We start from the raw sequence: 22,141 nt of genomic DNA, 5'->3' as shown, positions 1-22,141 counted from the left end.
TAATTTACGTGTCCTGCCCTTTTTAAATTCTTCATTAACATGCAACACAGTATCTACTGTGTCTATCATTAAATGTGTCGGATTGAACATGTGGTGCATTTTACCTGATTGGCAAAATGATCACACTTGTAAACGCAGGCTGTAACAGCAGATTCCTTCCACAGATTGTTCTGGGCTTGACACTTTAAAATGAAGAAAAACACAAAGGAAAGGAGGGGGGCAGGGGTCAGAAGATACTTGCCTCTATCCTGGCCACCAGCAAGGCTGACACAGAGGGTTAACAGTTAAGTGCAAGTGCAGCTTGAAGTCTAGAATCAGGATCAGGCCTCTTCAGAAAGCTGAACAAGACGTCTGGGGCCACGCAACCCTCCACCTTTTTGGACTCACGTCCTCGGCCTTTGGGACTAACCAGGGAAGCTCACTTTAGTGGCAGCCAAGGCGAGGGGCCGGCCTTGCCAAGACTAAAGAGGGAGGAGGGGAAAAAAAGCAAGAATCCCCCACCCCCTCCGGGCGGAGGGGGCGGGAGGAGCGCGTCCCGGCCGGGCCCAGCAGTGTCTTCCACTCTGTGCATCTCTTCGGGAGCGACGCGGGAAGGATGCTGGGCCGCAGGAGCGCGCGCGCGGGGCCCGGGATGCCGCGGGGCTGGACCGCGCTCTGCTTGCTGAGTTTGCTGCGTGAGTACCGATCGCGCGCCGCGCCGGGGCGCCTTCCTAGCGGGGAGGGTCGAGCGGCTGCTGGGCTGAGCCACAAACAGAGCTGCGCGAAGGGAAGGGACCCCTGCCCCACCCGCGCACTGTCGCCCACCGTTGCTCAGGAGGGACCAGCGTTTCACCTGGGACTCGGTGGCGGTGGGAGGGGAAAGACACCACGGGAATGTAAATTTACCCGAGGTGTGAGCCGGACAACACGGCTCGCTGAAATGGACTAAAATAAAGCGCTTTGGAGATGCCAACGTCTCGGCGTTGCCAAAGGTGCGGAGCGCAAAGTTGGAGCGGGAGCCAGGAGAAGGGGGAGGAGGGAAGCCGGAAAGTTGTGCGGCTGTTGGTTGATTCAGAAAGCAGCGTCCCGGAGCGGGTTGGTGGGAAGGGCCCCGGCGCCCACAGTCTACTAAGACCGGGGATCCACAATGGGCATTAAGGAATTCAAGGGAAGCCAACAGGGGGTGAGGTGCAGGGTCCTGGGAGTCCTAGAGGAAAGCCGAGTTGGGTGAGCAGAGGCGTTTGGAATGAACAGCCCTTGAGGATGGGGGAGGGGGGTGATCTTGCATTAAAGATTGGAAAGCAAAATTAGAATTACCCCTCCAGATACAGCCGGGATCCTATCGAGGGCTCCCTGCCTCCCTCTCTTCACAATTCCTCACCCCTGCACAAACTCAAAGTATTTATTGCTCGCCTCCAAGTTCTAAAGCTAGCAGACAGGTCAGGACACTCCTTGCTCACCCCCACACACTCTGAAGCTCTTGCTCTCACTTTGGAAAAAAATAGTAGGTACTCACTAAACATAATTAATTGTTTTCATTGGGGAAATAACCTTTCCATGTCATCTCACTTAGAGGTTTGAAACTTTGTAAGTCGCTCTCCCTTTATTAAACAACTCTCTAGGGCTCCCAGTTCCCAACTCACTACATGCTAAAGACCACCCACCTTGGGTGGCCCTGCAAAGTAGATCTGCTTGCTGGGCCTCTTTGCTCCCAGTCTCCTCTACTATCCCTGTTTGGGTCCACCCAGTTGGAGAGAGCTGGCTTGGCTTGGAGGAGGCCGAGTTAGGTTCTGGGTTGAGTGTTTGGAAACCTTGGACACGCTCTTTAGACAGGGATAAAGCTGTTGGTGAGGTTTTGAAACCCTAGAATGGGTGCTACACTGTTCCCTCATAGCAGGGGTGAGTTGACCAATGGCTCAGATTCCCATCAGATGCTGCACTTTCTTTTGGCCGCATAGCTCATGCTGACCTGGGCCTGGGCTAAGGGAGGCCCACCCTTTTTTATTTCCTCAGCTGGCTAGTATCATTCTTGCCTTGGCCTGCAGAGGAGGGCTCGGGGGGGATGTAGTGCAACTGCTGCAAAACCTCTGACAGATGTGCTGGGAAGTTCAGCATCTCAGCTTTGGACTGAAGAATAGTCTACTACTTGGACTTAATGCTTTCCCCAAGACCTCTCTAGGGTTTCTGTTTAGATTTTTTTTTTTTTTTAATATTAGGAGTTATTTTCTGTCCTGGGTATATTGTAGGATAAATGAAATGAGTGACTATAAGTTGAAATGCTACCAATGGGCCATTGCAAAAAAAAAAAAAAAAAAAGAGTAATTATTACTGAGAAATTTAGTGTGGAGTTCTGTGATGTCTCATTACTATCCCAATGAAGAACTTGGTCTCAGGAGCTCTATGCCTGTGAGATTGGCATGGACACAGGCATAGCAGCTAACCACAAATGGGCTCTCTTTGCAGAGGGTGGGTTAGGGACCCCTGGGCAGCACAGCTTAGCTACCAGCCCGGTGGGAAGCCTTTCAGTAATTAATTAGGGATCCTTTTTCTTTTCTTTCTTTTTTTTTTTCAGGCTTAGGGTCTCTTTTTCCTTCAAAGTCTATAACTCCCCTCACCCTGACAACACCCCCAGTCCTGCCGGAATAGGTCACATTCCTTTTCTTTCTTTGGGTCCTTCGTGCCTGTGGACCTCACACCCATATCCTGTCTGGGGCTACATGTAAGAGGGGAAAAAGAAAAGGGAAAAGAATTTTATCAGATATTTTCCAGAGGGGAGCGGACTCCACCCTTTGACTCTCTGCCACATGGCGATGAGAAGGAGTAGCCTTGGGGACCTCTGACTAAGTCAGTGGTCCCCAGTGCTCCCCCTTGTAGGGCCAGCCCAGTCTGCACAACCTTTGCAAATCCTGGACTTCACGGCATTCCTGTTTGGCTGATAGCACTTGCTAGGGCCTTGGGCCCTTTTCTTATCCCTTTGGCTCCACCTCCTGGGCCTCCTCATCTCCTTCCTTTCCTGAGTCTTTGTCTCCAAATGCTCAGGGCAAGAAGTGCCAAACTGCAGCAGATAAACCCAGGCACAGAGTCCTACAAAAACAAATAATAAGGAGGAACAAATTCCTCTCTTACGGTCTCATTGCCTTATTTCCTTTAGACCCTGGGCTCAAAGGCCTGGGCTTACATTCAGGGTTGGATGATTACCCAGCTCCACCCTCAGGGCACTTGGGCCTCTCTCTCTCATGGACTTCAGTTGATCTAACTAAAAGTCCTGTGGTGTGGAGAACAGGAAGCATGAAGGTATGGGAAAAGAACAAAACTCCACCCTCCAATAGAAACTTCTCATGGTTGCCAGGGCAGAATTTCCATATTTTTTTGGGCTTCAGCTTCTCTAATGAGAACATTTTCTTCCCTCTAGCTAACAAATGAAAACACATTCTCTACAATATTTTGTCTAAAGGGCCCTGATTTTTGTGCTATAAGGCAAAAGATGCATGCATTTTGGGAAGGCGGAGATCAAATAGAGAGACATGACAAGGTGTACTTCACTGGACCCGCACTGTGGGCCCCATCAGGGAATGAATCACTTCCCTTCAGGTGCAAGGGGAAAAGCCTTTTGGCTTAATTAGGAGGTCTGTTCCTTCCTGATTTGGAAAAAAAATAAAATGAAATAAAAACAGATACCCCTTAGGGAAGTGGCATCTCTAGATATCGGTGCTCCATTGTTAAAGAAAATGTGTTAATTGGATCTTTGGGTGAGAAAGCCAACAACCTAGACAAACCCTGGATGTGCAAGGGCAGACAGGAGACAGGCTTGCTAAGTATGATAAACTGGGCTTTGGGTTTGGGTAGTCTCAAGAGACAAAGGCTAGAGGGCTCCAGAGCCCAGGGAGAGGGGACCTACCTGCAGCAAGAGAGGAACAGTGATGGGTGGAGGGTGGAAAAGACCTGGCTAAGAAGATTCCTTGTAGTATGACGTCATTAGCATGGTAAGATATGATGTTTCAAGGTTATACCGTCATCTTTCCTAGGATGCCCTGTAATCTTGCTCCACTCTCTCAAACCTTCAGTAAAAATCATTTTTTTTGCCTACTGGTCTTGTGTGAGTGGTTCTCTGCAAAGACTAAAGGAATGGGTGCTTGGCTAGCGTATGTTGAAGTAGTGTAATAGTGAGTACAATAAGATATGGAGCTGCAATCCAAGGGTCACAGGAGCTAGGAAAACAGAAAGACATGAGTGGAAGAAATGTAGGCAACCCAAGGATCCTGAGGCTGTTGAGGTTCCAAAGTAAATGGATGGGGTCAAGACAAGCTATATGACTATAAAAGAAAAATCTCAGTACACTGGGGATGATCAGGCCGCAGACTCTTACCTGGTTTATGCCTGCATCTCAGCTTTCCCTTAGGAAGACATCAGCCCAGCCCTTTGTTCTAGTTTAGTATGTTTCCAACTCATGGTAGATCAGAGGGTTGGCAGGGACCCCTAACAAGGATGTTTCCTGAATGCTTCCAGGAAACATGAGGGGCTTACTTATCCCACAAAGTAGCTCATCTCGTTTAAAAAAAACAAAACAAAACAAAACAAAAAAACAACCTACATTAAGTTTTCTCCTTGTATTGCAGTGAAATTAGCTTTACTGTAACTTCTAATCACTATAGTAATTTTTTTTTTGATTGTCATAGGTTTAATCTGGTTCTTCATGAAAATCCCTAAAGACCATTTTAGTCAGCCCCCCTAGATTGTGGAATCCTTGAGGGATTTATTTAAATTACATTGACACTAATGCCTAATGGAGGGAAGGAATCAAACTGGCTTATATTGTGCTCTCTATAGAACTGAGCAAGACCCTTTTCACATCATTGGTGCTTCAGGGGGGAAAATGTGCATATACTGTTTAAGTGAAATGAATCTTGAAATAAGTCATTTATTCTCCCTTCTCAGATTCTTCTTTTTCAGATTAAGGGTCAGCAAACTTTTCCTGTATAGACCTGGATAGTAAATATTTAAGGTTTGGGGAGCTCTACAGGGTTTCTCATGCACATCTTTACTTTGTATTATTTTATGACACTTAGAAATGTAAAAGCCATGCTTGACTCACTGGCCATACAAAATCAGTCCCTGGGCCAGATTTGTTCCGCCAGCGATAGTTTGCCAAGCCCTGATCTAAATGAAATAATGCTAGGTCTTCAACAGTGTGACTTGATTTCTAGAAATCTAATCCTGGTTGTCTTTATGTGGACACTCCCTAATTTAATATATTTCCTCTTAAAACCAAGCATCAGAATGAGACTGCCGTAGTAGAAGCTGTAGGTATGAACATATCCAACACAGCTATTCGACCCTACTGCTTCTCCTGACATCCCAGGATTATCCTCAGTGCCATGGGTAAAACACACAAGTATAAGAATGGCCCCACCACTCAAGATATTTGTAGTCTAACTGAGGTGACAGTTAGACCTATCTTGAGGAAACAGCATATGTGATTTTGTGCCAGATGAGTGATAGAGATAAGCCTTCTGCTCTCTGGGGAGCAGAAGGAAGGGGCTTATCATAACGACAGCTGCTGGCTTTTAAACAACTACCAGACAGGCAAATGCTGTACACTTGGTGACCTCCTTTGTTCCTCAAAATGACCAGGAGGTAGGGTTTGTTTTTAATCCCCATTTTATAGGAAAGGTTTGGAGAGTTAAAATAAGACTATTTATGAGGCTGTGGGCTCCAACCTGTCCTGTCTGAGGACATGTGCTTTCCACCAAGATACCCAGGAACTCCTTCAAAATGCTTCACTTGGGCTGGAAGCTAGCAAGTGGGCAGATTGGGGCTGGCTGTCAGCTGCCCAAGAAACAGCATGGTTAAAAAAAAAATTATGAGAGACCTATGAAAAGTAAGACCAAGTATAGAAAACCTCAGTCTCTTCAAGTATGGGAATTTACTTATAGCAGCTTCCTGGAGCTCTGAGAATTTGTAAACCTCCTTTCATGACCAAAAGAATCTTCAACATACTAATTGTAGGTGGAAGTATTTTCAAATGCATTGCGAGTTCCTCTGCTTCTTCAGAGTACACCCCCAGATAAAAGGACTTTCAACCTTCATGACTCAGATGGATCATGAAAATAACGTAGCTCTGTTGCAACTCAGTGACATTGTTAATGCTTATGAAGGTGTGTATCTATTTACTCCTCATAAATGATACCCGACTAGTGCAGGTTTGGTACCCATGTATGCTTTTCATTTATTTTAGTTTCTTAGTTTTCGGCTGCTGCTGCTTCTTATTTGCTTCTAATAGTTTCTTTCTAATTGTCAGCTTTGGCTAAGATAGCAAATAACCAAGTATTTTAAAATTGCATGTCCAACAAGAAAAATTGCTTCTATATAAATACCTATAAGTTCAATTGTGTGAATTTTGCTACATGAATTCTGTGACATCTATTTGACTTCTTATCCTTCTCATTTGTTAACTTCCTGACACCTTGTTTCTTCCCTGGCTCCAAGTTTGTGCATCAAGATCCTATAGGACAACTAAGGTCAGATAGCCCTTACAGTGGTGCGGTTAATAAGGATGGGCTGAGAAGTAAACAACAGAAGGTGGCCTTTTATTCAGTTTTAAGTTGAACTACAGTTCTCTGCAGGGATGAGGTCAAGGGCTGTTCCTCTTGTCTAGAATGGACCACAGTGGAGGTTTCATCAATTGTCTCTCAGCGTCTGACAGATTCCCACTGACTGTAGGCTGCTGTTAGTCCCCTACAGAGCCGCAGGTCAGAAGCTCAGAAAAAGAAAGGCCAGTGTTTGATGGTTTCAGGCCATGGATGTGAAGGGGAAGAGAATAAAAAGAAGCCTGCAGTCAATCTTGACTCTTTGTCTGTCATTCCTTCAAGACCCGGTCTCTTTGGTGAACTTTTAAAGGGAGCCCTGGAGACTGAAGCCCAGGGACTCAACTGAGTGACCTAAGTGATAGTAGCCAGGTCAGGATTGGCTCCCTGGCCATAAGGTCTCCTTGCTTTGTGCCAGTTTATACAGAGCCCGTCCCTTAGCCTTGCCTTTCTGCCCTTCCTTTGTCTACGTCTCTAGTGTTTCAGAAGGTTCTCTGCTCACCCTCGGCTCACAGCCATGAATGTGACGTTAGGGTCCCCTTCTCATTTGCAAACAGATTATAGTACCTTCCTCCATGCTTAACCAAACAGTGGGAGGAGGAGGCTGCTGCAGCTGGGAGCCCGTCCCCCGCGGGTCAGTAGCTGGCCTAGGTCCAGAGTTGCTTCACTATTCTGGAACAGACACCTCTGTCTTCAGAACTAGCAGCAGGTCTCTGTTCACATCTGGAAAAGTTCAAAAGTGTTTTTCTGGGTGAAGGAGGCCCCTTGGGGGAGGGGGTTCAAAAGCATGACATCATTTCTACCAAGCCTTGCTTCCTTTGGAGAGGGAAAAGGGCTGGACCAGGCTGGACCAGATGAGATTCCCAGGAATTGACGTGTTTGAACAGAGAAGGGAGGGTGTGGGCAAAAAGAGGGTGTCAAGGGGAGATTCCAGGGGTGCCTTGGAATGGTGCCTTGAGCATGATCTTTTACTTCAGTGTCCTAATGTCACCAACACCTGCTCCCTATAATGAATTCATGTCCTAGAGTCAGATTAGTGAGGGGGTCCTATCTAAAAAAGGAAGTAGCGTGAATTGACTTTCACATCTATTTTATTTTGATCAACCCACCTCCCATCTAAGCCAGATAAGAACTCACCCATCCTTGTTTCTCCAGAAGTGTGAAGAATGCATTTGGGCCCTTAGTAGTTTAAACCCAGCCTGACCACCTTACAACATGTTGCAGGAGTCAGCTGAACACCAGTGTCTGTCACTACTTGCCCTACATCATCTATGATCTTGCCTCTTGGTCAACACCTTGGTAATTTATGTTCTTTATCTCTAAAATTGAGATAGTAATATTTCATCTTCTGCCTGCTTTCCTATCACCTAAGAGAAAAAAAAGTGACTATACATTTGCTGTTGATATTAATCTACTTGCAGCCTGCTGGGGAGGAAGGCAGATGTGGTAGAGTGAGACCCTGGTCACCACCTTTAGGGGAAGCCTCCTTGGCCTCAGGTTAATTGACTTGAAGCTAAAAGTCTGACTTCTTTCTTGATGCCGAGGGATCAAGAGGTTTCATTCTACAGTGCTGTTTACCTGTAAACCTCTGAAAAACAGACCTAGATCTTAAGCAGGAAAATTTGGAGACAAGCTTTAGGGTGTCTTGGGATCCTCAGAGGCATTTTCTTGAGGATGGTACTGCAAGTGTGAACTATTGATACTAAGTCGACCTCTAACATTTACAGAGCCCAAGGCCAGAGTACAACAGAGGCCCACGTTCTGTATGTCTACATTTATAACTTCACAGTTTTAAAGCAGGTCAACTAACTGGTAAATAAAATATCTTTTATCTTTGTTAACTTGACAAACATAACCTTCATGGCTACTTGGAAGGCCAGGTTTGAATTTGGGATTCCCACGCTCTTGAAATTCAGTACACAATTTGCCTTATCAGGAAGAGATGGACCCTCACCCCAGCCTAATTCTCTTCTCTTCTTCCCTATGACTTGGGCCCACGCTCTGGGGGATTCTTGCACGGATGCATGGATCACCCCACCTATACCCTGCAAGTGGCCAGCACTTGATTACCAGTGGGCCTTGGCCTTACACCTCCTAGTGCTGCAGTTCACCCTTAAAAAGATGGGCTGGGGAAAAGTCCATGCAGATCTCAGATGTGAGAAAAGAATCATTTGAACAAGAAGTCAAAGAACTTCTGGTCCTCAAAGTGCAATCTAGAAGAGAGAGTACATGCCAGTCAGTCCTCACAGGAGACACAGAAGGTCCAAGGTCCAGGTGGAAGCCTTTTCCTTCCCTAATCTATAGATGGTACCACTTGGTATGCAGAATATATGGAAATGAGGGGCAAGGACACTTGCAAAGATCTTCAGAGAATGATTAGATTCAGGAACATTCAACTAAAGTAATTTATCACTTGTTATATCATTGATTTTTTCACGTAAGGTAGACAGAAAAGACCCTCACTTAAGAGGTAAGTAAACTGAGGTACATACACATGTGAAGTCACATAGTTAGTTCTTGGTGGAGCCAGAATGTAGCACCCCCCCCACCCCGCCCATTACACTTAATAAGGAACCAGGCTTTGTGTTCTCTGGTCCATTAGGAATTTTTAGGTTAGAGCCTCTTAAAAAAGAAATCTTGGAGTTCTTGCTGCAACTGAGTTCCTAAATGAAAGGAAAGGAGAATGTATTAGAAGGTCACAAGGGAAAAGATGAGGGGGTTTTGGGAATGAGAAAGACCAAGAAGATTTTTTTTTAAAGGAGATTACATAGTGATAGTGTGATTATTCCAAGAGTTAATATGTCAGATGGGGAATGACCAAAAAAGAGAAGGATACATCAAAGAGGAAATAGAAACTTGTCTTCCCTTAGATTTTTTTTTTTATCTCTGCCATATATGTATGTGTGTGTATCTCATATATCTCAGGTGTAATTTTGTATTTTAATATTTTACTGAACACTGATGAACACTACCTCATATTTTCACATTGCTGCTTGGAATTTATAAATTTTTATTTGGGAAAATTATGTATATGATTGTGTAGTGACTGTAGTATATTAAGTGTATATGCCATTTATCTTATTATAATTCATTTTGATGCTTGCAACTTTTCCCTCCTACAGTTAGTACTACCTTAGACACTTGGGTGCATATAAATTTTTATTTCTCCGTTTGCTCTGGAAAAATCTAGTAATAGGAAATTAGTCCACTGTCCAGGAGGATTTACTGCTGTTTCATTGCCAGGGGCAGAAGGGGATATTCCAAAAAGTTTCTGCTTGAAGCTAAGAAACTGTGTCAGGAGATGTCATGATGCTCCAGAAAGGTTCTGACTTTTCCTCCTTGTTTCCCTATAGCCTCTGGGTTCACAAATATGGAGAACATGACTATTGTTACCCCAGAATCACCCTCCACGAGTATGTCTCCTGAAAGTGTTTCAACAAGTGTACCCAAGCAGGAAAACATAACACAAAGCATCCACGGAAATAACAGTTTCCATCCTGACGTTCAGAACAGCAGTGAGACCACATCAGTCATCTCAGGTAAAGAATTTGTCCAAGTTCCTCAAGCAATGCTGCTGGTACTTTTATAAAGCAGATAGAATGTTTGCAGACCATGTCCTCTGCCACAGATAGAATCAAACTAACCCTTGCATTAGTACTTTGGGCATCTTGCTTAGGGTACTCTGACATAGGTTCTAGATAATTCTTCCAATGATGACATCTTTCTCAGGTCAATGAATTGACAGCTGCTCCTGAGGAGTGTTGCTCCCTGAATGCTCCTCTCATGCTGAGTTCAGCTGGTAATAAAGATCAGATGAGGACTGCATAGAGCATAGATCATGGTCTCTTTGAAGGGCTCTAGGTTCATCTTGGGCAACTTCGGCTTCTCTAAGGCAGCATGTAATTCACTTTCAGAATCCGGAGGGCACCTCAAACACATGCTAGGTTATAACTATGGTTCCAACAATGGCTTGGAATGAGTTTGGTCGAGATAAGGAGATGAAATAACAGTACCTCCCCAAGCTCCTGTTTCTATGTAAAAATCCCTGTCCATGTCATGAGCTGAGGTTGTGTGTGTTCATTTGTATATATGTGCCTGTGCACACATGAACATTTGAGTTTTGGTGTATTCCAGAGGCTACGGACAGCTGGACATCTACTTCTAGGGTCACCCGAGTCCCCGAAACCACAAACTCTTCTGTCCAGCCACAGACCTCTGTAGCCACCACAGTGTTCACCACCCCAGAAAATGTGTCGACTTCAGAGATGACCTTGAAGCCACCTGTAAATGTTTCAGATTACTCACCCAATAGCACCAGCTCTGTGATAACATCACCCACGGAACCCTATACACTATCTTCTCCTACCCCAAGCATCATCAAGGTGGGTAAATTGGGCCCAAAGGCAGATTGCCCTCTCACTTCATATGCAAGCAAGCTCTCTTTCCCTCTTTTCATACCAGCTGATGATGAGATTTGGATCATATGGGAATCAGCAGAGAAATATGCACTTTGAATATTGCTGGGAGGCGTCAGAAATGGGGGAAAGAGCACACTCAGGTGGCAAGGGTGAGCTTTGCTTTGGGTATTGCATTTTTTCTAGTAGAAAGCAAAGGAGATTCTCAGAGATCCATCCAGTCTTCTATGGTTCCTTCTATACCTATAGGTGTGGCTTTGACTTGGGCACCATTTCCCTTTGGGAATATTTGGAATCTATGTCCCATTTAAGGGAGCTGCTTCTCTCACAATATTTAGGGCAAATAGCATTTTGTCTGAGTGAGAGAGTTTGGTGGTTGTGCCAGGCATAGAGAGGCAGTGAGGGCGCCATTGGCAGTGGTAGGAACTGAGTGCACTTGGGATGGTTAGTTCAGCCTGCCCTTCCGAGCCTTGAGGCATGTGGCTGTCAACAGTTTTTAGCATGAAGGGCAGAAAATCTGAATGCATGCAGCCTTAGGACAGGCATGAGAGGCCCACCTAGTTTCTGTTTCTAAAGAGCCAGCATAAGAATCTGGGCAGTCCTAAGGGCCAAGAGGAGAATGGGTGTGTCTCCAGGATCTGTCTGGCCATCCCACTGTCTGTTTGTCTATATGGGCTTCCTGCAAGTGTGCAGTTGACTAGAAGAAAAATAGCCCAACTGGGAAAAGATTCCCTCTCCCATTTCTGTATCATTGGAGCCAGTGTTTATAAATTGTAAATAGTGACTTGCCTATAAGCCCAAGCCAGTAACCCAGTAATGAACCATTTGATTATCCAACAGGGATAATGTGTGAAATGGAAGAATACAGAATCAACACAGGCCGAATATCCCTTATCTGAAGTGCTTGGGACCAAAAGTGTTTTGGGTTTGGGATTTTTTTTTTTAATATTTACACATAAAATGAGATATGCTGGGGGTTGGAGACTGGACCCAAGTCAAAACACAAAATGTGTCTATTACATATATACACATATACGTATATCCATAGCCTGAATGCAATTTTATACAACATTTTTCAATAACTTTGTTCATAAGACAAACTTTGTGATGTGACATCTTTGCTTACTGCATCATGTTGGTACTCAAAAAGTTCGATTTTGGAGCCTTTCAGATTTGGGGTTTTTATCATTGACAAATTTTAAATTTCCTGTTTCCTAAAACCTTTTAAGAGAGTACCTCATAGAAATCCAACTGGAAAGGAGGTAAGAAAGAAATGAAAGACAAAGATTCTCATATGTATTTTGTTTTTGTTTTAATACAGGGAGAAATCAAATGTTCAGGAATTAGAGAAGTGAGATTGACTCAGGGCATCTGCCTGGAGCTAAATGAGACGTCTAGCTGCGTAAGTCAACCCTGACCTGCTACCTCCTCCCCTCCCCCACACACCCTTTGAACATCCTTAAAGCATCTTGGATTGGGCCAGATTTTGGTAGGGGTCTGAGGAGTTCAGCAGGGAAAGGCTGCTTCTAATGTTGAGTGTTGTATTTTTTGGGAGTAAGAGGCCCCATCTGGTGGGCAAAAAAGGCAAAACCAATTGGAATAAAATTTTGTTATTTTATGTCAGATTGAAGTATGCTTTTATGTTAAGAAATTCCTTTTTGTTATCCAGATATAAATTAATCAACTAATTCTAGTGGTATGCAGAATTTACTTTGTTGTAATGCTGTATTTTCCATAAAACTGTTTTTCCTAAAGTTATTTATTGAATGATCACCTCATTCAATAAAGCTTATATTTAATTTACATGGTAGCTTACAGGTTTCTATATGTGTGGGCACATTCTTTTTCTTTTTTTATTTTGTTTACTTTTATCTTTTTAGTTTGTTTATGCTTTTATCTGTTTTAAAATTTTAAGGTTTTTTGTTTGTTTATTTGTACTTTTAATATGCGGCTAATCAGGTCTTTCCTCATTATACTATAAAAAGTATATAGTAGTTTCCAGCTCTTCTTTTAGAAAATCTTTGAAGACATCTGTCAGCATCCCAAAAAAAAATCCCACCACCATTTTAATTGGAACTGTTCTAAAAATCCTTCATCCCCCCCCCCACCCCCCCAGTATTCTTTGGCATTTTTAAGCCTGGTATGTTGTTGTTAAATTTATTTATTTATTTATTTATTTATTTTTAATTTAGATTTTTTTCTTCCTTGCAAGTTTTTTGTTTGGTTGATTTTTTTTTTTTTTTTGTTTCTTTTTGTTTTGTTTTTTGGTCCAGTGCTAGGGATTAAACTCAGGGCCTCATGTGATTTAGGCAACTTTACCACTGAACTATACCGCTAGTCCGTTTCTCTGTAGGTTTGATGGATTTCTTAAGCTTGTTTATAACACCATATCCTATTATATATTCCAGTTGATTATTGTTGGGATGTTAGAAAGTTGATGGAGTTTTGAATAATTACCTTGGGTTTAACCATTTTCTTGAACTTGCTTATGAACTCCAGTAGCTTTTTATTTGGTTCTTTTTAGTTTTTGAGGAAAGCAATTGTGTTCTCTGTCACTATATATTGTTTCTCTCTTCTTCTCAGTAGTTAAGGCTGTTGTTTCAGTTTCATGTCTTACTGCATTGGTTAAGAATATATATGGCCTCGTGTTAATTTTTAATGATGATACCAAGCCTCCTGCCTGGTTTCAGAAAAATCCTATTTCATGAGAATAACAAGGTTCAAGACGAAGGATGGAGGTGAAAGGAAGAGTGTTATTTACTTATAAAAAGCATTTTCTTACAAATTGGGAATTAACGAAAACACACAGGTGATGTGTGGCATGAACAGATTGCAGCTTATGGAGGGTATAAGTTACTTATTTTGGTCATTCCAACGACTGCATCTTACTTGCAACCATCAGTTGGGTCTCTCTCTCTGACTTACACATCTTTTTAAATTTCACCTAAAAGAATTTTTAAGCCAGGGCGTTTTAAGAACGGAAATCGTGAAAACACAAGTTCACAGAATAGAATAACTTAATGCAATTTGAAAAACACACCCAGAGTGTTTCTGCTGCTGATTTCCAACCCTACTCATTAAGGGAAAAAAATTGTCAACTCTTTTGTTAACTATAACAAAGGAAAATGATCATTTTTTTTCCCTATCATTTTGGTTGAGCATTTACTTTTCTGTGTATCACATCAATCTGTGCCGGAATGCTAATTCTTTGTGGCCAGGATTTAGAGCTGACTGCAGAGCTTTCAAAGTGTCTGTTGCTTTTCAAAGTGCGAACTAGGGTCATTTTAACTAGGGTCATTGTACAAGACAAGGGCCACTCTAGAAATAACTCCCATTACTCTGCCCTGGTCTCTTTTTCACTGTGGTCTTTGCTGTCTGATATACTTTATGTCACAACTCTATATGTTCCTTTGGGATTTGGGGAGGACCTGTGAAGTAGGGGTTTGGAAAGAGAGCAGCTCCCCCAGTGTTCCATGCTAAAGGATTCTGCACTGCTCACAATGAATCATCCCTGTGGCAGTCAGTACATGGGTAGTTCCGTTTTCCCTGGTGTTTCTACTCCTGTCTATTACCTTTCTTCCTGAAGGGGCCTCCTCCCCAGCCCCCAAATAGCAGTGCCTCCTACTCCCCAGGATCAATTTTCCTCAGCCTGCAGTTCTTGTTCCAGAATTTGTAGCCCTACCCAGAGCCTAATGAGGAGCATGACAGGTTCAATTTTCCTTGTTTGGTTTTCCCTATCATGTAATGTTGGTACCCACCTAATACCAGTACTCACCTGCACCTGGGCTTCATGCTCATAACAGAACTATGCATTCATGGTTCTCAGCTACCCAAACCCTAACTCTGCCCTACTGCTTGGTGGGTACTAAATAGACTATTTAGGCCTGTCTTCTGTACCTACACCCTGTAGACACATAAATCTCTATTACTCTCCCTTTGCTCCCCATCCTTAGCTCCAGGCAGCCAAGGAAAGGGAAGGTGACACTGCAGTGTCCTCAAACACCTTTTTCTACATCTCAGAACGTTCATTAGCGGAGGGTGTCTCCCCAGGTCTGATTTTGCATTCTCTCTGCTGCAGTGCCAGCTTAATTTAGCTTTGGTGGTTGTGGTTCCCCACATTGTTTCTAAAATGTGAGATTACTTTATTGACTTATTCTATACCTGTTGGTTGAATGGAATTCACCAAAATATTTTTTAAAAGTTTATTTTTTAGTTTTAGGTGGACACAATATTTTTATTTTACTTTTTTAAATTGTTTTTTTAAAAGAGAGAGAGAGAAATTTTTTAATATTTATTTTTCAGTTTTTGGTGGACACAACATCTTTATTTTATTTTTATGTGGTGCTGAGGATCGAACCCAGTGCCTCACGCATGCCGGGCGAGCGCGCTACCACTTGAGCCACATCCCGAGCCCCACCAAAATATTTTTAACTGTGGTAAAATACACATAATCTAAAATGTACCCTCAGAACCCTTTTTAAGTGTATAGTTCAGTAAGGTACATTCACATTTTTGTACGAGCCTCCAGGACTCTTTGCATCCTTCAAAACTGGAACCCTTAACCTGTAGAAGAACTCCACACTCCTCCAGGCCCTGCACACCTCCATTCCCTCTGTGTCTGTGAGCTTGGCTACTCCTCTACCTACTTCACAAAAAGTAGAATCATGTGGTGTTTGTCATTTTGCAATTGGCTTATTTCACTTAGCATAACGTTATCCAGGTTCACCCATACATAGCATTCATCACAAATGCCTTCTTTGATAAAGTTGGATAATATTCCATTGTGTGTATATATTCCATTTTATTGATCCTTTCATCCACTTGTAGACATTTGGATTTTTTCCACCTTTTAGCTACTGTGAATAATGCATCTATAAACATGAGTGTGCAAATTATTTCTTTGACACCCTGATTTCAGTTTTGGAATGGAATTGCTGGATCACATGGTAATTCTGTTTTTGAGGAATCACATACCGTTTTTCATAATGGCTGTATCGTTTTACATCACCACTAATTGTGCTCAGGGTTCCCAATTTCAACACTTGAAATTTTCTGATTTTTTTTTTTATCATAACTATCTTATTTGGTGTGAAGTAATAGCTCATTATCATTTCAATTTTCGTTTCCCTGATAATTAGTGAAGGTGAGCATCTTTTCATGTACAGATTGGCTATTTGTGTATCTTCTTTGGAGAAATAATAATTCAAATCCTTCGCCCACAAATTTGGTTTTTTACTACTACTTTTTTTTTTCTTTTGTGGTGCTGGGGATTGAACCCAGGGACTTGTGCATGCAAGGCAAGCATTCTACCAACTGAGCTCTATCCCCAGCCCCACTGCTACCTTTCTCTAGTGCTACATCTGTTTATGTGCAGGGCTTGTTTCTACTCAGCTAGCTCACATTACTCTTATTCTGTCATATTGACTTCATCTGGGCTGGGCTGCCTCCAGCCCCCAGATCACATCTCCAGCCCCCGCCTTCTTTGCCCTCTGCCCAAACACTAAAGGTCAGTTTCCATGCACAAAACATAAGCTCGAGATGAAAAACTTATGAAGACAGTGTGTCTCTTGGAAAGAACCTGAGCTCTAGAGACAATCTAGTTTCTCACCCTTGGTTACTGTCCCTTTGTTGTTTGACTTCTAACAGGTCCTTGAATTACTCCAGTCCTCATGTCAAAATATAATTTTTACCTGCACTGTCAGATGCACACTGCAAAGTAAAAATAACATTATTTTTGAAAGGGCTGGTTGAGGGAGATTGATCCTAAAATTTCAGCATTGGGAAATAAATGACTTCAAGGTCTTTAGAAAACATGCCTGTCCCTCCCCTCACTCCCATCTCAGTGCCTGAGGTTCTTCTTACATATGTTTGGAGACTTTGCAAAGTTTGAATATGCTGCTCTAGAAAAGTTAGATGGTTTTATTATTTCTCCAAAGTCACATGTGTGAGCAGATATAATTAGGGGCTCATAAATCTGATTCTCATGAATAAAATGGTGAGGCTGTGGCTTCCTCCTGCCCACTCTCCCATGATGTTTGCCCGCGCAGTGTCTCTTGGGGGAGGATGTTTATTCCGAGCATCCGGAGAAGCATTGTGCTTTGTTCAGGACCCACCTGCTCCTCTCTAGGCCCAAACACAATTCACTGAGGCCCTTGGATTCCAGAGTGGGAGGCTGGCTGCTCTTATTCCCTTGAATTTAGTCCAAGAAGTTAAGCAAGGGGGGGACCCCATGTGGAAGCCAACCAGTGGGGTGTTAAGTTGAACAACAATTCCTTGAGTTCTGTTGTTTGCTTGGTTTTATGATTAGTGCAGTCCAGGTTCAAAATTATGTATGGTACACCCTCGCCCCCACCCTATGCACATACTCAGAAAGTCTTACAGTCTAGTTAGAGAGAAATGATAGGCAGAATATGGTAAAATATGGACTCTGTGTGATATAGTATATAAGGTCTTGCTATTAATATAGTAATAGCTGCCATTTATCTAGTGTCCACTAGGTTCGCAGTGTATTGGACATTGTTCATACAATGTCTCTTTAGTCACGCAAACAACCCAGTTTATAGCTGAGGAACTTGACACTCAGACTAGCTGCATAACTTGTGAAGATTCTAGTCAACGGCAAAAAAAGGGTTGATGCCCTGCACGTCCACTGTGGTACCCAGTTAGTTCCCTGGTATCTTTCCCCACCAGCCTCACCTGCAGGCATTCTACCCCTTCTTCAAGATCTATTTTGAGATGTTCCTGATAATAACTCCATGCCAGACATGACCTCGCCGTCCTTTGTATGTTCTTAGCACTTTGGTTGTACCTTTGTCATGATACTTGCCATGTAAATAGTCTCTGTGTGCCTCCGTTTCTTCATCCACGAAATGAAGAGAATAGTTATGCCCATCTTCTAGGCTTGTAGGAGGCCTAAATGTACATGAAGAACCCTTAGGACTGTGCCCTAGACATAGTAAGCATCATTTATTTTAATTGCTGTGTGCAAACAAAGACCCTGCTACAGGAAGAAGGAGTTTTGATTGTGTGGAATTCATAGACCATCCCATCCTCAAACCCCAACGAAAGCAGTTTTCAACAGTTACTTCTTTTTTTTTTTTTTTGGAAGGGGGGCAGTTATTGAGGATTGAACCCAGGGGTGCTTAACCACTGAGCCACATCCCCAGTCTTTTTTTATATTTTATTTAGCGACAGAGTCTCGCTGAGTTGCTTAGGGCCTTGCTAACTTGCTGAGGCTGGCTTTGAACTCATGATCCTCCTGCCTCAGCCTCCCAAGCTGCTGGGATTACAGGCACACCAGGGGTGTGCTACTGCACCCGACCACAGTTTCTTATCTTCAGGGCTTGATAAATGCCAGAGCAGCTGTAGAGGTGCAGCTTCTGAGCACTGAGAAGTAGGGGAAGGTGGAAGGTGCCATTCTCTCTGGCTACTTTAGATCCTAGGGGAGCCCTGCCCCTCTGTCTCCCCCAGGAAGCAGACATTTTTCAGCCAGAGACACTTCAGAAACCTGCTGGGGAACTTCCTACCCTCTGTCCAGAAGGCATAGTGGGTGAGGGAGGAGAACCGGGTCTACCCAATACTCTTCCGATAGGAGACTGATGGTCATATCCAATGTGGGGGTCCACACTGCCTAATGCAAATGTATTAAAGAGCCAGACTTTTCCAGAAGGAGAGTCTCTACCCAAAGACTTACTGGGAAACCTGCAGAACTGATCTTTTAATGGAGGGAAGAAGCAGCAGGGGCCTGAGGATGCACTTCTCTGTGACCTAGTCTTGGCGGGTGATTCAGGCTACCGTTGGGCTCCTGTCTTGTGACCCGGATTGACCAGCCCTGCTCTTCTCGCCTTGTCCATGCCCAGTTATTTTCCCTTACCTCCCTCAAATTCCAGTGGGGGGCTAAGGCCAATCTTGACCTTGCCTTGTGCAGAAGCAAAGGAACCTGGGTTTTCCTGACTTAGATCTTAGCAGTAGGAAAATACCCAGGCTCCTTTCCAACTGGGAGGACCTCTGGCCTTGCCACGAGCAGCAGCCCTGCCCGCAAACAGGAAGCGTTCTCCTCCACAGAGGCCCAGGTCTGATGACTGTCACACGCCCCAGCAGTTTTCCCCAACAGGAAAGTTGTCAGAGCCATCAGGCATTTCCGCCTCTGCCATCTGCCGGACAGAGGAGAAAGTCTTAGTTTCGGTTATGCAGGGGAGGTCACTCTGATGGGAGGCTGCTGAAATAAGTCCCGGGAAGTGGGAGATCAGGGTTTTGAAGGGCAAAACCAATGCTTCCAATTCATACCTTTCCTGGGACTCATTTGTTGAAGTTCATCTTCTGAGTCTGAGTTCCCGAGTCTTAGGAACCAGTCAGCAACTTTGGAGAGGGATACCTGGACTTCATTAAGATTTTTATGCTTTTGATGGAAAAGGGGTTGAAACACCAGATAAAAACATCATTTCCATTTGAGCAGTGCCCTTTAGGAAACCCCTCTGCACAGGGAGAGGGAGGGTCCCTCGTAAGTTTGTCCTCTACTCACCTTCATTGGCTTTTCTGCCATCATTTGAGTCTAATGTAACCTGCAAACAAGGATTTTCTCTTAGTTATTTTTGAATTATTGTTCATCATTTCTGTTAGTGATTTGTTTTTCCTTCCTTCCTCCCTTTCTCTCTCTCTCTCGTTATTCTCTCTCTCTTTCTTTTTGATACCAGGGATTGAACCCAGGGGCAACTAACCACTGAGCCACATCCCCAGCCCTTTTATATATTTTATTTTGAGACAGAGTCTCACTAAATTACTTGGGGCCTCACCAATTTGTTGAGTCTAGCTTTGAACTTGTGATCCTTCTGCGTATGCACAAATGGGCAATCTTATTTAAAGATAACATTTCCTGAGTCTGTTCTCTGATGTCTTAGATACTAATAAGTATATGTTTTGGTACAGGAAAATTTAAGTTTTTTTTTTTTTTTTACTGTTTTGTTAGTAACTATTTTTTTTCAATGGGAATTTAAGAAAGACAGGTTCTTCTTGAGAGAAGGGGTAATTTATAATTTCTGTCAGAATTGTTACCTGAGACTATAAATGCAGTTCAGAGGTACCGGGAAGTTCGTCTCCTACTTTCTGTTGTTCTGTTTTCCTAGGAGGACTTTAAGAAGGATAGAGGAGAGGACCTGATTCAAATACTGTGTGGGAAAGAGGATGTTGATTCTGGGACTGGCATGTGCTCCTTGCTTCTCGCCCAGTCTGAAGTTAAACCTCAGTGCCTACTGCTGGTCTTGGCCAATGGAACAGGTAAGGATGCACCTTTTCTCAGGGAGTAGGGCTGAGATTAGACAGGCCTGAGGTTAAAAGATCCTGGGTCGAGATCCCACATCTGAGCTCCAGAGACCATAGGTGCCGAGATGGACCAACCTGGCCATCAGAGCATCTTCTAGAACAGCATGGGAGGATATAGCTGCATAAGTTTGTCTAGCTTCTAGATTTAGCAAATCCTTGTTTCTAATTCTAGAACTTCCCAGCAAACTCCGGCTTATGGAGAAACACCAGTCTAAGCTGAGAAAGGTAAGTTCTCTGACATGATGGGTCTCCGAGGGAACATGGGGTCAGGGAGTAGTAATTATCTTCTCCAGAAGTTTCCCTTCCTGCCCCTCCATTCTTCTCTGACAGTCTTCACTTCTTCTGATTGAACCAAAAATTTTACAGTGCAGCTCAATTCAGAGATGTCAGTCTTAAGCCCTGTCTCAGAAATCCCCAAGGTCACTATCCTCTTGTGTCTATTCATTGTTGAGTTGCACTCGGGGATATAAAGTAAGCTGGCCTTCCTCTCCTAGAAATCCTTTTCTACAAGTGACAGGCTGCCTTTTCTGTGTCTTCTCCTCAAGCTGGGGATCCAAAGTTTCATGAAACAAGATCTTGGAAACCACCAGAGTTATTCCAGAAAGACCCTGATTGCACTAGTCACCTCAGGAATCCTGCTGGCCATCTTGGGCACTACTGGCTATTTCCTGATGAACCGTCGCAGTTGGAGCCCCACAGGAGAAAGGCTGGTCAGTTCTGGGGTCCAGGGCAAAGGAAATGAGGAAGATAGTGGTCTTCTGGGGAGGTGGGGTATCATGGGTATCATGGAGGGGGAGGAGAAATACCAGAGAAGACACTTCACCTGTGTGCTCCTGTATGGGGATACACATTCATGCATATACTGTATCCGTTGAAAAATCAAAACAACATAAAGCAAGATGGTGGGTAAAGTAACTGGGGCCAGCCCGCTTATTCACTCTCAGAGCAGATGATTCATGGCATTGTGTTTCCTGGGCTAGTTCAGCTGAGTACATCCAGAACCGACCACTAAGTCAACCATAGTTATTTATAAGCATATTGAAGGCCCAGTAGGTGCCATCTTGCTTCTACTTTTGAAGTGTTCTGGACAAGGGGAGGACAAGACTGAGGCATGCCTCTTGGCCTTGGGAGGTCACCTACTCTGGGGAGTTTATTCCACCCTTAGGACGGCCAGTTGTCTTGGGGGAGTTGGCTACTGGGCTCTGGTGGCGCGGTGTGGTGCCTCTCCTCTGTCCTTTTTCCTCCAGGAGCTGGAACCCTGACTGCTCTACTGGAAGAAAGGAGCCTGCACGTGCAGCTGCGTCTCCTCTCCCTCCCTTCCCCTCCTCCCTCTGGTTTCCCTCCTCACAGTGTCTCACACCCCTGCTGACCAGATAATGCTACTTTATTTATACACTGTCTAGGGCGAAGACCCTTATTACACGGAGAACGGTGGAGGCCAGGGCTATAGCTCAGGACCTGGGTCCTCCTCTGAGGCTCAGGGAAAGGCCAGTGTGAATCGAGGGGCTCAGGAGAACGGGACCGGCCAGGCCTCCTCCAGAAACGGCCATTCAGCAAGACAACACGTGGTGGCTGATACTGAACTGTGACTTGGCTGGGTGGGGCAAGACTGGGCAGTGTCCAGGAAAAAGTGGCCCCTCTCTGCCTCTTGACCACATATTGCCTCCGTGCTGGAGGCAACATCTCTCATGTCCTACCCTTCCCCTCTGTGTGCACCCCAGAGGCCGTTCGGGGGGACCCTCCACTTTCCAGGTGCCCTTTATACATTCAGCTCTCTGAGCCTAGACTCTGGTCTTTTCTTGGTAAAGGTGTGGTGGGGAAAAGCCAAGGTCCAGAGGAGCTGCC

At 44.0% G+C, this 22,141-nt stretch overlaps 1 protein-coding gene across 2 annotated transcripts; it reads left to right on the top strand.

The window, feature by feature from the left end:
• Positions 1 to 280: 280 nt before the first annotated feature.
• On the top strand, positions 281 to 22,075 carry Cd34 (CD34 molecule). 2 transcript variants are annotated; one of them, XM_046452288.2, is made up of 8 exons: positions 281 to 674; positions 9,917 to 10,102; positions 10,698 to 10,945; positions 12,300 to 12,380; positions 20,101 to 20,251; positions 20,469 to 20,521; positions 20,842 to 21,006; positions 21,700 to 22,075. In XM_046452288.2, the coding sequence occupies exons 1-8, from the start codon at positions 596 to 598 to the stop codon at positions 21,883 to 21,885; spliced, it is 1,149 nt and encodes a 382-aa protein (XP_046308244.1). In that variant the 5' UTR covers positions 281 to 595; the 3' UTR covers positions 21,886 to 22,075. The 2 variants fall into 2 exon arrangements, with proteins under 2 accessions (XP_046308244.1, XP_046308245.1); XM_046452289.2 differs by lacking the exon at positions 21,700 to 22,075 and adding an exon at positions 21,544 to 21,693.
• The last annotated feature ends 66 nt before the right edge of the window (positions 22,076 to 22,141 follow it).

The sequence above is a fragment of the Marmota monax genome, unplaced genomic scaffold (assembly GCF_021218885.2).
Source record: "Marmota monax isolate L192 unplaced genomic scaffold, Marmota_monax_Labrador192_F-V1.1 WCK01_AAM20220418_F8-fsc00105, whole genome shotgun sequence".
Taxonomy (NCBI): Eukaryota; Metazoa; Chordata; class Mammalia; order Rodentia; family Sciuridae; genus Marmota; species Marmota monax.
Note: the sequence above shows the minus strand (reverse complement) of the source record. Positions and strands in the feature narration are given on the sequence as shown.

Coding starts and splice junctions, on each gene's coding strand:
- Cd34 (XM_046452288.2), top strand. CDS start 596: ATGCTGGGCCGCAGGAGCGCGCGCGCGGGGCCCGGGATGCCGCGGGGC. Junction 12,381..20,100: donor TAAATGAGACGTCTAGCTGC/GTAAGTCAACCC, acceptor CTGTTTTCCTAG/GAGGACTTTAAGAAGGATAG. Junction 20,252..20,468: donor GGTCTTGGCCAATGGAACAG/GTAAGGATGCAC, acceptor TTCTAATTCTAG/AACTTCCCAGCAAACTCCGG.